At 45.0% G+C, this 12,345-nt stretch overlaps 1 protein-coding gene across 1 annotated transcript in view; it reads left to right on the forward strand.

The window, feature by feature from the left end:
- Positions 1-12,345, forward strand: part of CFAP47 (cilia and flagella associated protein 47) — a 2,216,809-nt gene that overhangs the window by 471,167 nt on the left and 1,733,297 nt on the right. The window contains exon 31 of the mRNA XM_069204610.1: positions 5,883-5,964. Within this exon, the coding sequence (XP_069060711.1) occupies positions 5,883-5,964 (82 nt within the window). The remainder of the gene's footprint in view (positions 1-5,882; positions 5,965-12,345) is intronic.

Here is a 12,345-nt window from a genome sequence, read left to right on the forward strand (position 1 = left end):
GATAATGGTAGCTTAGCAGAGCAGTTTAGGCTGAACTAGGAGACGTGTGAAGCTACTACAGTACCACTTAGTGTCATATGCACAATATCATAAGAAAACACAATACACAGTTATACTAAAAATAAAGGTACTTTATTTTTATGACAATATGCCAAAGTATCTTAGAGTGTACCCTCAGTGAGAGGATAGGAAATATACACAAGATATATATACACAATAGCAAAAATATGCAGTATAGTCTTAGAAAACAGTGCAAACAATGTATAGTTACAATAGGATGCAATGGGGAAACATAGGGATAGGGGCAACACAAACCATATACTCCAAAAGTGGAATGCGAACCACGAATGGACGCCAAACCTATGTGACCTTGTAGAGGGTCGCTGGGACTATTAGAAAATAGTGAGAGTTAGAAAAATAACCCTCCCCAAGACCCTGAAAAGTGAGTGCAAAGTGCACTAAAGTTCCCCTAAGGACAAAGTAGTCGTGTTAGAGGAATAATGCAGGAAAGACACAAACCAGCAATGCAACAACTGTGGATTTCCAATCTAGGGTACCTGTGAAACAAGGGGACCAAGTCCAAAAGTCACAAGCAAGTCGGAGATGGGCAGATGCCCAGGAAATGCCAGCTGCGGGTGCAAAGAAGCTTCGACTGGACAGAAGAAGCTGAGGTTTCTGCAGGAACGAAAAGGGCTAGAGACTTCCCCTTTGGTGGACGGATCCCTCTCGCCTTGGAGAGTCGTGCAGAAGTGTTTTCCCGCCGGAAGGACGCCAACAAGCCTTGCTAGTCGCAAATCGTGCGTTTGGCGGTTTTGGACGCTGCCGGGGCCCAGGAGGGACCAGGAGGTCGCAAATTGGACCTGAAGAGAGAGGGGACGTCGAGCAAGACAAAGAGCCCTCACTGAAGCAGGTAGCACCCGGAGAAGTGCCAGAAACAGGCACTACGAGGATGCGTGAAACGGTGCTCGCCGAAGTTGCACAAAGGAGTCCCACGTCGCCGGAGACCAACTTAGAAAGTCGTGCAATGCAGGTTAGAGTGCCGTGGACCCAGGCTTGGCTGTGCACGAAGGATTTCCGTCGGAAGTGCACAGGGGCCGGAGTAGCTGCAAAGTCGCGGTTCCCAGCAATGCAGCCCAGCGAGGTGAGGCAAGGACTTACCTCCACCAAACTTGGGCTGAAGAGTCACTGGACTGTGGGGGTCACTTGGACAGAGTCGCTGGATTCGAGGGACCTCGCTCGTCGTGCTGAGAGGAGACCCAAGGGACCGGTAATGCAGCTTTTTGGTGCCTGCGGTTGCAGGGGGAAGATTCCGTCGACCCACAGGAGATTTCTTCGGAGCTTCTGGTGCAGAGAGGAGGCAGGCTACCCCCACAGCATGCACAAGCAGGAAAACAGTCGAGAAGGCGGCAGGATCAGCGTTACAGAGTTGCAGTAGTCGTCTTTGCTACTATGTTGCAGGTTTGCAGGCTTCCAGCGCGGTCAGCAGTCGATTCCTTATCAGAAGGTGAAGAGAGAGATGCAGAGGAACTCGGCTGAGCTCATGCATTCGTTATCTAAAGTTTCCCCAGAGACAGAGACCCTAAATAGCCAGAAAAGAGGGTTTGGCTACCTAGGAGAGAGGATAGGCTAGCAACACCTGAAGGAGCCTATCACAAGGAGTCTCTGACGTCACCTGGTGGCACTGGCCACTCAGAGCAGTCCAGTGTGCCAGCAGCACCTCTGTTTCCAAGATGGCAGAGGTCTGGAGCACACTGGAGGAGCTCTGGACACCTCCCAGGGGAGGTGCAGGTCAGGGGAGTGGTCACTCCCCTTTCCTTTGTCCAGTTTCGCGCCAGAGCAGGGGCTAAGGGGTCCCTGAACCGGTGTAGACTGGCTTATGCAGAATTGGGCACATCTGTGCCCAAGAAAGCATTTCCAGAGGCTGGGGGAGGCTACTCCTCCCCTGCCTTCACACCATTTTCCAAAGGGAGAGGGTGTCGCACCCTCTCTCAGAGGAAGTTCTTTGTTCTGCCATCCTGGGCCAGGCCTGGCTGGACCCCAGGAGGGCAGCTGCCTGTCTGAGGGGTTGGCAGCAGCAGCAGCAGCTGCAGTGAAACCCCAGGAAGGGCAGTTTGGCAGTACCAGGGTCTGTGCTACAGACCACTGGGATCATGGGATTGTGCCAACTATGCCAGGATGGCATAGAGGGGGCAATTCCATGATCATAGACATGTTACATGGCCATATTCGGAGTTACCATTGTGAAGCTACATATAGGTAGTGACCTATATGTAGTGCACACGTGTAATGGTGTCCCCGCACTCACAAAGTTCAGGGAATTGGCTCTGAACAATGTGGGGGCACCTTGGCTAGTGCCAGGGTGCCCTCACACTAAGTAACTTTGCACCTCACCTTTACCAGGTAAAGGTTAGACATATAGGTGACTTATAAGTTACTTAAGTGCAGTGTAAAATGGCTGTGAAATAACGTGGACGTTATTTCACTCAGGCTGCAGTGGCAGGCCTGTGTAAGAATTGTCAGAGCTCCCTATGGGTGGCAAAAGAAATGCTGCAGCCCATAGGGATCTCCTGGAACCCCAATACCCTGGGTACCTCAGTACCATATACTAGGGAATTATAAGGGTGTTCCAGTAAGCCAATGTAAATTGGTAAAAATGGTCACTAGCCTGTTAGTGACAATTTGGAAAGAAATGAGAGAGCATAACCACTGAGGTTCTGATTAGCAGAGCCTCAGTGAGACAGTTAGTCACTACACAGGTAACACATTCAGGCACACTTATGAGCACTGGGGCCCTGGGTTACCAGGGTCCCAGTGACACATACAACTAAAACAACATCTATACAGTGAAAAATGGGGGTAACATGCCAGGCAAGATGGTACTTTCCTACAGTTAGTATAATTAAGGAATAGCTCATGGAGTGGCAGTCTGGCAATATTCAACAGTGGGTGCAAGCTCTATTTGACACTAGTTGTAACAAATAATAGGTGTATGTCTGGCCTGTGGTAGAAAAGAGAATGTGTTTCAGTCGGGTGGGCTTAGAAATACATTGACGTGGATTTCTTCAGGACAAGGCCACTTAATGGGTTAAAGCAGAGCATGTGCTTGACAGCATTAGCAGATTAAATCCTAATTGAAACAATGCCAGGGTGCCCCCCTGGACTCTTCATTTTTGTGGTGTTAAATCTTATTTCTCTTGGGCCTTCTCTCTGCTTTTACTAAACCCATGGATGGAAGGTTCTGGTCTCTGTGCGTGGGACAGAGAAATGGCCACTGTTCGAGGGAGCTATTGTGGGAATGACTGGTTACATCTGTGAAAAGTATCATTTTAACCAATTTGGTCTGGGAGTTCCTGAAAGTGCATGAAGGGATGAGTACCATGCCAGCAGTTAAGCAGTGGGGTTTAATATTAAGGGCGGTGTTGAAGATACACTCGTTAGACGAATGCAGGGCCACTTTGGCAGGTGAAGCTTGGGAGGCTGAAAGATAGAAATTAAGCTAAACTTGCATTCGGTAACTGCTGTAGTTAAAGGATTTTAAAAGTGAGACTTGAAACCATGTTCGCTTGCCTCTGCCTTTCCTCTCCTGTTTATTTGCGAACTTAATCAAATTATTCTGTCTACCCCCCCCATTTCCATCTTACCCTCCTCAGGTACCCCCACAAATTTTTACGTATCGTAATACCCAGACTCTAAGTCTGAAAACATATCTCATACAGATTTTCTCTAGAACAATAATCCTAGCTTTGCGTTTGGATTGAAAAGCAATGTACCTGCTTTTACTGCACATTTTCACATGGAAAAGAAAATTGATAATGTTTTCTCAGAGCCTGCTGCAAAAAGAAAATGAAGGGTTGTCACCTTAGTAACCAGTGAATATATATATATATAGAGGGGCTCTAATTTAATCAGAATGTACATTAGCTACTGAATGTCCTTAATTATTCTGTTCTAGTCTTTGCTCCCAATCAGCTGATGTTTAATACTATATTGAAAGCATATTCTGAACTGGTGTCCTGTGAAATATGCATTTGATATTTTATTTTTTTATGCTTGAATTGTGGACATCTCAACAGTCACTAAGACTTCAGTGCCAATGCTGAATGGTGGAATTAACTTTGAAGCCCATAACAGTTAGCAAATGGTTCATGCTGGCAGAAAAAAAACATTCTATATCCGAGCTTTGTGTTTTTAAAAAACACAGTCCAGCTAGCCATCAAGTCAAAGAAATTCGAAAAGCCAAGCTTTAATTGCTTCCTGGAAGGAGAGAGACATCCATTAGAGAAGGGCAGTCCAAGAGGCAGCGAATTTCACATTTTGCACCTTTTGTATAAGTCAGCCCGACCATCTTGACGATGTTTATTGATTTTGAGAAAATGTAAAAGGCCATGTCACGGAGTACCAGTGAAAGAGTCGCCGAAATTAAGGGGCCTGGGGTCTCCAAGGCTTAAAAACAAAAGGACTTTTCAACAAAAACTGTTTGTGAATGGGAATCCAGCGAAGCCAATGGAAATGGCTGGAATATGTTTATTACAAGGTAGTTTGGGTAGGAGAGAGGCTCCTGCGTTTTGAACCGATTGCATCTGATGTATACCTGTGGAAGGAAGGCTTAATTCCAGGAGCTTAAAGCAGGTCCCTTCAGCCTCTGTGGCGCAGGGGGAATCACCGAACCCTTAAGGGCCCCTAAACCATTTAGAGGGGCCCCATTCTGCCCAAAGTCCAATGAATATTTTTGAAACCAGGAAGACTCGGGCGTCCCTCTTCACATTCGTCTGGGGTCACATCATTTTACAGTACACTGCTGCCTAATACTGGGCATTTTGAGTAGTCCAGGCACGAGCCCATCAAAGCCTTGAGAACAGGGTTTTGCATGTATTCGGGAAAAAAAAACTGAAATTCTTCCTAAGAATTTTAAGGTAAATTAAACAGGTTGCAGACACCCTAGCTCTCTGTGTCTTAAAGTTGTCCTCATCATAAAAGCATAAACCAAAATTCCTGACTAATGTAGTGAGATTAGAGCAAAAGTCACTAAGAAGCAGACCACAATGCAAAGGACTAGATTGAGAAGGTCCCCCGAAAATTACCACCTTAATATAGTTGTCGTTAAGTTTTAGACAACTCTTTGACATCTATTTTTAACTGCAATACAGCCACAATGAAAGTTGTTGCATTTCTAGCCTCAATATAAGCTAAGTGTCATAAGCCCAACAAATAAAGGTAAGGATGAACAAGCAAAGCAGCTTGATTAGAGGAGTAAAATATTAAACCGGGTATTGTGAGGGAGGAACCCTGAGGTACATGACAGGCCGCAACTCTGGAGGAAGAGCTAGAAGATGGCTGACTGTGATGTCTGGTAGGTAGTAGGAGAAATAGTGTAAGGACTTGCCTCCGAACCTGTGTCCTGTATTAATATTTGACCACTGCAATGTATTGAAAACCACACACCCAATTTACTTTGGTAATTATTTTACCAGTCCTTCTAAATACACTGCTGCCGCCATCATTGTTTGTAGGGGATAAATGTGTTTTACTGGTCTTGCCCAGCTATGAATACCCAAACTCTTTATGGTGTTGGCACAATTTCTGAATATAGTAATTTTGCTAATAGTTGTATTTGGAATTGCATTAAATGAAGACTTATGATATATGAATTATTGCTTGTAGAAAGGTTGCAAACATGCACGTAGTGAAAATATAGGTTTGGTAATGATTTATTAGAAAGTTTCATGCTCTACTAAAGCAAGTATTAACCTGTAACAAAATGTGTTTAACATTGGCTAATCATGAAACCAAATGCAGGCTTATTATGAATTTAACTGCTTTTAGAAAACGATACTTATTTATTTCATTTCAAATTTTTTTTTTATTGTTGCTCCCTATTGTAGAAACCAAAAAGCTTCTCTTTCGCACGTGAAGCCGGAATTTCTTCTAGAGCCCCTTGACTACAAGAAATGGATAGCACTACAGGTAACTAAGTAAACAGCTCAACCCGTGCATGTTTTTGAATTTCTGCCTTCTCCTGTAAAGACATGTCACCTGATAATAGAAGGGATTGTGCTATAGTTCGAATATAAACATTCTTCTAGTTTAGGCTGCCTGTAAATTAGTCTGATTGCAGGGAATCTACAAAATGAACTGCTTGCTATGTACACTGCAGAGCCAGTTCATTCCTTGAAGTTTGCTGAAAATGGCATCTGCTACTTTTATGTAATTTATACGTGTGTAGTAATGCTATTGGATGTCATTGCATATCATTGACATTAAAGCAAGTATAAATATAATTTTACTTTTTAGTTCTTTAAGTATCATTCCAGTTTTCCTTCTTCAAAACGATGGCACCCAATGTATTACATAAAAAAAATGGGAAGAGTTAGGTGCTCCCTCGTGTATTGATCTGTCTGCATGTTTGCATGTACGGGTACATATATCACTCTGTGTATTTGCGCTACATAAAAGTTAAATCTTTTGGAGTCAGTGTTTGAGACTCCAGCAGAGAAAAAAGTCATTGGATAGGAGGTGATTTCTTGGCAGTTCTGCTAGTTTTTGTTAAGAAGTGCCTAACACTCTCCATGTGTATCTATTGGCTTAGCGTGTGACTGACTGATCTCCAGCCTTCTTTACTTGCTAGAAATGTGTGTGTGTGTGTGTCCACACAGGTTAGAAGAGATTTTAGTTGTCACTCTAGTCAATAATTTATTTTCAAACTCAGTTCAACAGTTCCTCATTCGTTTGAACCAGGGTGTTTGAAATGCATGTTAATGCTACTTAACACATACACCAGATAAGATAAACACACGTTTGGGTGTCAATCAAAATATATACCTAACTATAAAAAATATTTTACATCAAAATCAGTGGCAAGGGCAACTGAAAAAAGGCCAGTAATCACTGGTAAAATGCAAAAGAAAAGGTACAAAACTTTCGCTTCTATGGTGTTGGTCATCAGATTTTAAAATAGTATTTTTCAAATAGTAATCAATTTCTTTCAGTGTTCCCCAATATATGTGTATATATGTGTGAACACACACACACACATATTTATATATGTGTGTGTGTCGGTGCTCCTGGGAGGTTAGACCAACTCCAATTAATTGTCAAACAAAAGAATGGGAAGCAGTCCGTAGCAGACTTTTTGTTTATTTAGTGATAAACAGTCAACGCGTTTCAACCACAATGGTCTTGTTCACGATGTCGTTTACAGCCAGCACCTCCAAGCCTCCACTCCCTATGGGGCATTCCCTTCCACTCCCCCGGATAGGGAAACCAAGAGGCTGGACCATCTTGGAAAGAAGTTGTTTTCTTCCGCAAGCCTGGCACTGAGGTTGGTGAAAACCTTGTGCTTATTGGGCCATTTCTCCCATACCGTTTGAGACACAGTTGTGAAAGTGCTGCCTCGGGTCCCGGAGGAGGCCCGGGCCATACTCTCCCAAGTGGTGAAAGATGGGAGGGATGCTGCTAAGTTTACCATATAGTGTGGTTTAGACACATCTGACTCGCTGGGTAGAGCTGTTGCATTGACGGTGGCTTTATGGCACCACACCTGGCTGAGGACATCTGTGGATGTCCAAGCAAATCTGGTGGACATGCCCCTCGATGACACTCGCTTGTTTGGCGAGAATGCAGACTCAGCACTGGAGTGCTTTAAGGGCTCTTGGACTACAGCCAAGTCCTTGGGCCTCTTGGCGACCCCACATCCACCATCTACTTTTCACCCCTTTCATGGCGATGGAAGAGGCGTGGTACCACGCCAGCCTTATGCCAGCCACTGCTCTACGCAATAAACCTAGAGTATACAAGAATGTGACCTAGAGGGTCTGCAGGCCATAGGTCATCTACCACACAGCACCCGGAACCTGCAGCCTCTAAACCATCCTAATTTGCACCTGCGGGACCATGATTGCCCAATTAGAGGGAGAATAAACCATCATCTCCTCCACTGGAAGTCTATAACATCAGACACATGGGTACTGCAGATCACCAAGGATATGCCCTTCCTTTTCAATCCTTTCCTCCTCCTACTCAGCAACATTGGAACGTCTGGTGGAGGATCATTTGTGTCTGCCTCAAGAAGTTGCATCTCTCTTGGCCGAGAGAGCCATAGAAAGGGTCCCATTATCAGAGGTAGGAAGTGGTTGTTAATCCTGCTTCTTTCTGATACCCAAAAAGAACAAGGGTCTTCACCCTATTCTAGACCTACAGCTCTTAAATCTCTTCTTCATGAAGAAGTTCAAGATGCTCTAGTTGGCTCAGGTTTTGTCTGTCCTAGACCTAGAAGACTGGGTGGTTTCGCTGGACCTACAGGATGCATATTTTTATATCCCCATCCTACCGGCCCACGGGTGTTACCTGTGATTCAAAGTAGGCCACAAACTCTTTCAGTTCGCCCTGCTGCCATTTGGCCTTACCAGTGTCCCTTGGGTGTTCACCAAGATGATTGTGGTGGTTGCTGCTCATCTGTGCAGGTCAGGGGTTTCAGTATTCCCCTACCTCGACGACTGGCTGTCTTCTCCAATCTTCAGACTACGGAGGACCTCCTGCATTTGCTGGGGTTCACTATGAATGTGCAATAGTCACACCTGACTACCTCTCAGATGCTCTATTTCATAGAAGCTGTTCTGGACACAGAGCTGTTTCAGGCTTATCCTCCCAAGCAGCGAGTCCAGGATATTCAGGCTATAATACTGATGTTTCCGTCTCTGTCCTGGATTTCAGTCAGATTGACTCTGAGGCTGCTGGACCTCATGGCTTCCTGCATCCTGCTGCTAAAACATGACAGATGGCATATGCTGGATCCGCAGTGGGACCTGAAGTTCCAGTGGGTGCATCACCAGGGAAATCTCTCTGAAATGGCCCAGATCTCGGAGGGGCCTGCGAAAGACCTGCAGTGGTGGTAAACAAGCAGTGATTGGATCAAAGGCAGACTCCTCTCCCTTCCCCAACCAGACCTCACAGTAGTAACAGTTGAGTCACTCCTGGGATGGGGCAGCCATCTGGGAGGTGGAGATCAGAGGACTCTGGTCTCTGGCGGAATCCAGACTCTACATCAACATGTTGGAGCTCAGGGCGATCCGACTATCATTGAAGGCATTTCTTCCTTCTGTCAATGGGAAGTTAGTGCAGGTATTCAAGGACAACACCACTGCCAGGTGGTACTGCAATAAGCAGGTCGTGGTCTGTTTGCCAAGAGGCTGTACATCTCTGGACATGGCTGGAACAGCAGGGCTTAACCCTGGTAGTTCAGCACCTGGCAGGTTCTCTGAATGACAGGGCAGACAAACACATTCATCGATGCCTAGCGGGTCAGAGTGGCGTCTCCATTCAGAGGTGGTACAAGGTCTCCTTCGGCAGCGGTGAGAAACTTGGTTAGATTAATTTGCCTTCAGTGCTGCAGCGTCAGCAGTATTGCGCATTGTAGTTTCCAAAGCGGCACTTGATCGGTGACTCTTGTTGCGAGTGGCGCTCAGGCCTTCTGTTCGCCTTTCCGCCCATACCACTCCTGCTCAGAGTTCTCAAGATGATCAAAAGTGACTGGACCTAAGTAATTCTTGGGTCTGGACTGAGAACAGGGAGTTTGGTATCCCGAACTTCTGAAAATGAGCCTTGATCCTCTGATCAGGCTACCCCTTTGGGAGCATCTTCTGTCTCAGCAGCAGGGTAGGGTCCTCTACCCGAACCTGTCAACTCTGCACCTTCGTGCATGGGGATTGAACGGACTGCAGTTTACAGCCCTTGACCTTCCTCCCGAAGTCTTTAATGTTATCTTTGCAGCCAGGCATTCCGCCACAAAAAAGGTATACGCCTGCCGTTGGCAAAGATTTGTAAGAAATAGTACGGAGAAGTCTGTAGATCCTCTTACCTTCTCTATCTAATATTCTTCTGTTCATTCTTGGGTATCTTATCAAAGGTAAGGAATCTGCAGCTAGAAGTCTCTATCATATGAACAAGTTAGTTACTTACGGTATCGCACTGGTCTGGTGTATCTGTTGCTAGCTAAGAAAACATTGACTCTCTTTATGAAGTTTACATTGAAAACAAGTATTACTTTCTAGCAGCCCTAAACCAAGTAACCAAAGCAAATTGGTAAGCTCACTGGGTCTTAAGAGGGGAACCTGTGCTGGATTCCAAGGTAATCCAAACAGAGCAGAGTTTATTTATTGAAATAGTCAGTCACTCCATGCAGTCTTTGTTTTCCTGCCTTATTTGAATTTCCCAGGTCTGGCAATTTTCCAGGAGGCTACTTTTCAGTGCCCACTAGTCTGTTACTGTTGGCACTGAGTTTGGAGTGACCAACTGGAAGAAGAGAAATGGGAGATGTTTTGAGCTCACCTAAAGGTGGGTTTAAATTTGACCTTGGTTTGCATTACAAAGCAATAAAGCAAACCACATCATTTTTGTGCCTTTCTCCTGTAAGAAATTAACCATTTATTTTATTTTGTGGGACATGCATCTTTCCCTACATTTTCCTTCGATAGAATGTAAGAAATTAACGTTTATGTACGACTGAGAAGTTGCTGTTTTTAGTTTTCGCCTACAGTACTTGAAGGCTGTCAGGTAAAGCTATTGTTCTTTAACCCCTTCAATGCGGGCGTCGGCCACTTGCCGACGCCCGCACTACCTCCCTGGTGCGGGTCACGACCAGTGGCCGACACCAGGTAGGGTGTTTATAAACGCACCCGAGGATTTTTTTATTTATTTATTTTCGCTCCCAGGGAGACACAGAAGCTCTTCCACCCGCCCCTTTGTGACGTCAGCGCGCCGACGTAACAATGTTGATTTCCCCATCGGAGCAGGAAGCAGCCTTGTGGCCGCGTCCTGCTCCGATGGGGAAAACGCCCTTCCCCACGTTCGGGAAGGCCTTGTAAGAAAGGCGGGGGCCAGGAAACACCACTAGACGCCAGGGATTTCACTGGGGGGGGGGGGGGGTCGGCCCCCTCAGAAAACGGGCCCCCCCTCCCGGGTGCATATTTTTTTTTTAAAAAGGTAGGTGCCCCCTGGGGGGGGGGGGGGGGGGGGGGTGCGATCGCGCCCCCACCTCCCCCCCTCCTCCCCCCCAGGGGCAACATTTTTTTTTTCTTACAAAATTATTTTTTTTTTTTAAATGGACAGGGGGTCACCCGTGGGCAGGGCGACCCCCTGTGGGGGTAATATTTTTTTTAGTTGTTGTAGGGTTTCCCTGGGGGCCATTTTTATATATGTAGATATATAAATATATCTATGTAGCTATATCTATGTACATGGATATATCTATAGATAGATCTATAGATATATATATAGATATATGTGTGTGTATATATATATATATATATATATACATAGAGAGAGAGAGAGATCTATCTATAGATATATCTATGTAGATAGATATATATATATATATATAGATAGATCTCTCTCTCTCTCTCTCTCTCTCTCTCTCTATATATATATATATATATATATATATATATATATATATATATATATATATATAGATCACTTTTGTCAATATTTGTGTGGTTTCCCTGGGGGCTGCGATAGGCCCCCAGGAAAACCAGACCCACATATAAAAGTGATTATTTTATATATATATATATATATATAGATTTGCCACCAGTTGTCTTGCAGTTGCAGCTTGCGTCTTCAAAGCAATGCACATACTTCAACTGACGCTTTTCAACTGTAGCTTTTAGGCAGCAATAAAAAAGTCAAGTAAGTATTGTGATTATGTTTCTGCTACAAAAGGGTCAGACTTGTCTAGTGGCAGTTTTAGTGCCATAAAGAAGCGCAGAAGGTTTATATGCCTACTGCAAAGAGCAAATCTGTATTTTATGTAAATAGCTGAGTACATTAGTAAAGTCAGCCATTACCTGCGCTATAATACAAATGAAATGTATGTGCGGGGTGGAGGGCGGCTATGGAGAGATGAAGGGCACTTTTGCTGGGTGGTAATGAGGGAATCCGAGGAGGAGGGAGTGGGAGCACCAATAATGATTGTCGGACTGGGCGCAGGAGGTGCTAAAGACTGTGACGAATGGTATGTGACAAGGTGTTTTTTGAGTGTCTTGAAAGAACGTGCTGATTGAGGGAAGAAGCGCAGGTAGGGTGGCCTCTACTGTTGCACGTATCTCACACACACCATCGATTTTCTGACTGTCTAAGTAGGCTAGTGTTTTAGAGCAACAATTTAGCCAATAGCAGAGATGGCATCTTGATGGATGACTGCTGCCGGCACTCGGGTTATAGAGGACAGCTCTGACATAGGATCAGAGACTGAGACATCAGATACTGAGACAGCATCTGAGGGATAGGACAATGGCACAGACTCTGGGAGTGATTTTTCAGTCGGAGGAGTCCCATTCGATAACTCCTCTT

This window comes from Pleurodeles waltl, chromosome 8 (genome assembly GCF_031143425.1).
Source record: "Pleurodeles waltl isolate 20211129_DDA chromosome 8, aPleWal1.hap1.20221129, whole genome shotgun sequence".
NCBI classification, from domain to species: domain Eukaryota; kingdom Metazoa; phylum Chordata; class Amphibia; order Caudata; family Salamandridae; genus Pleurodeles; species Pleurodeles waltl.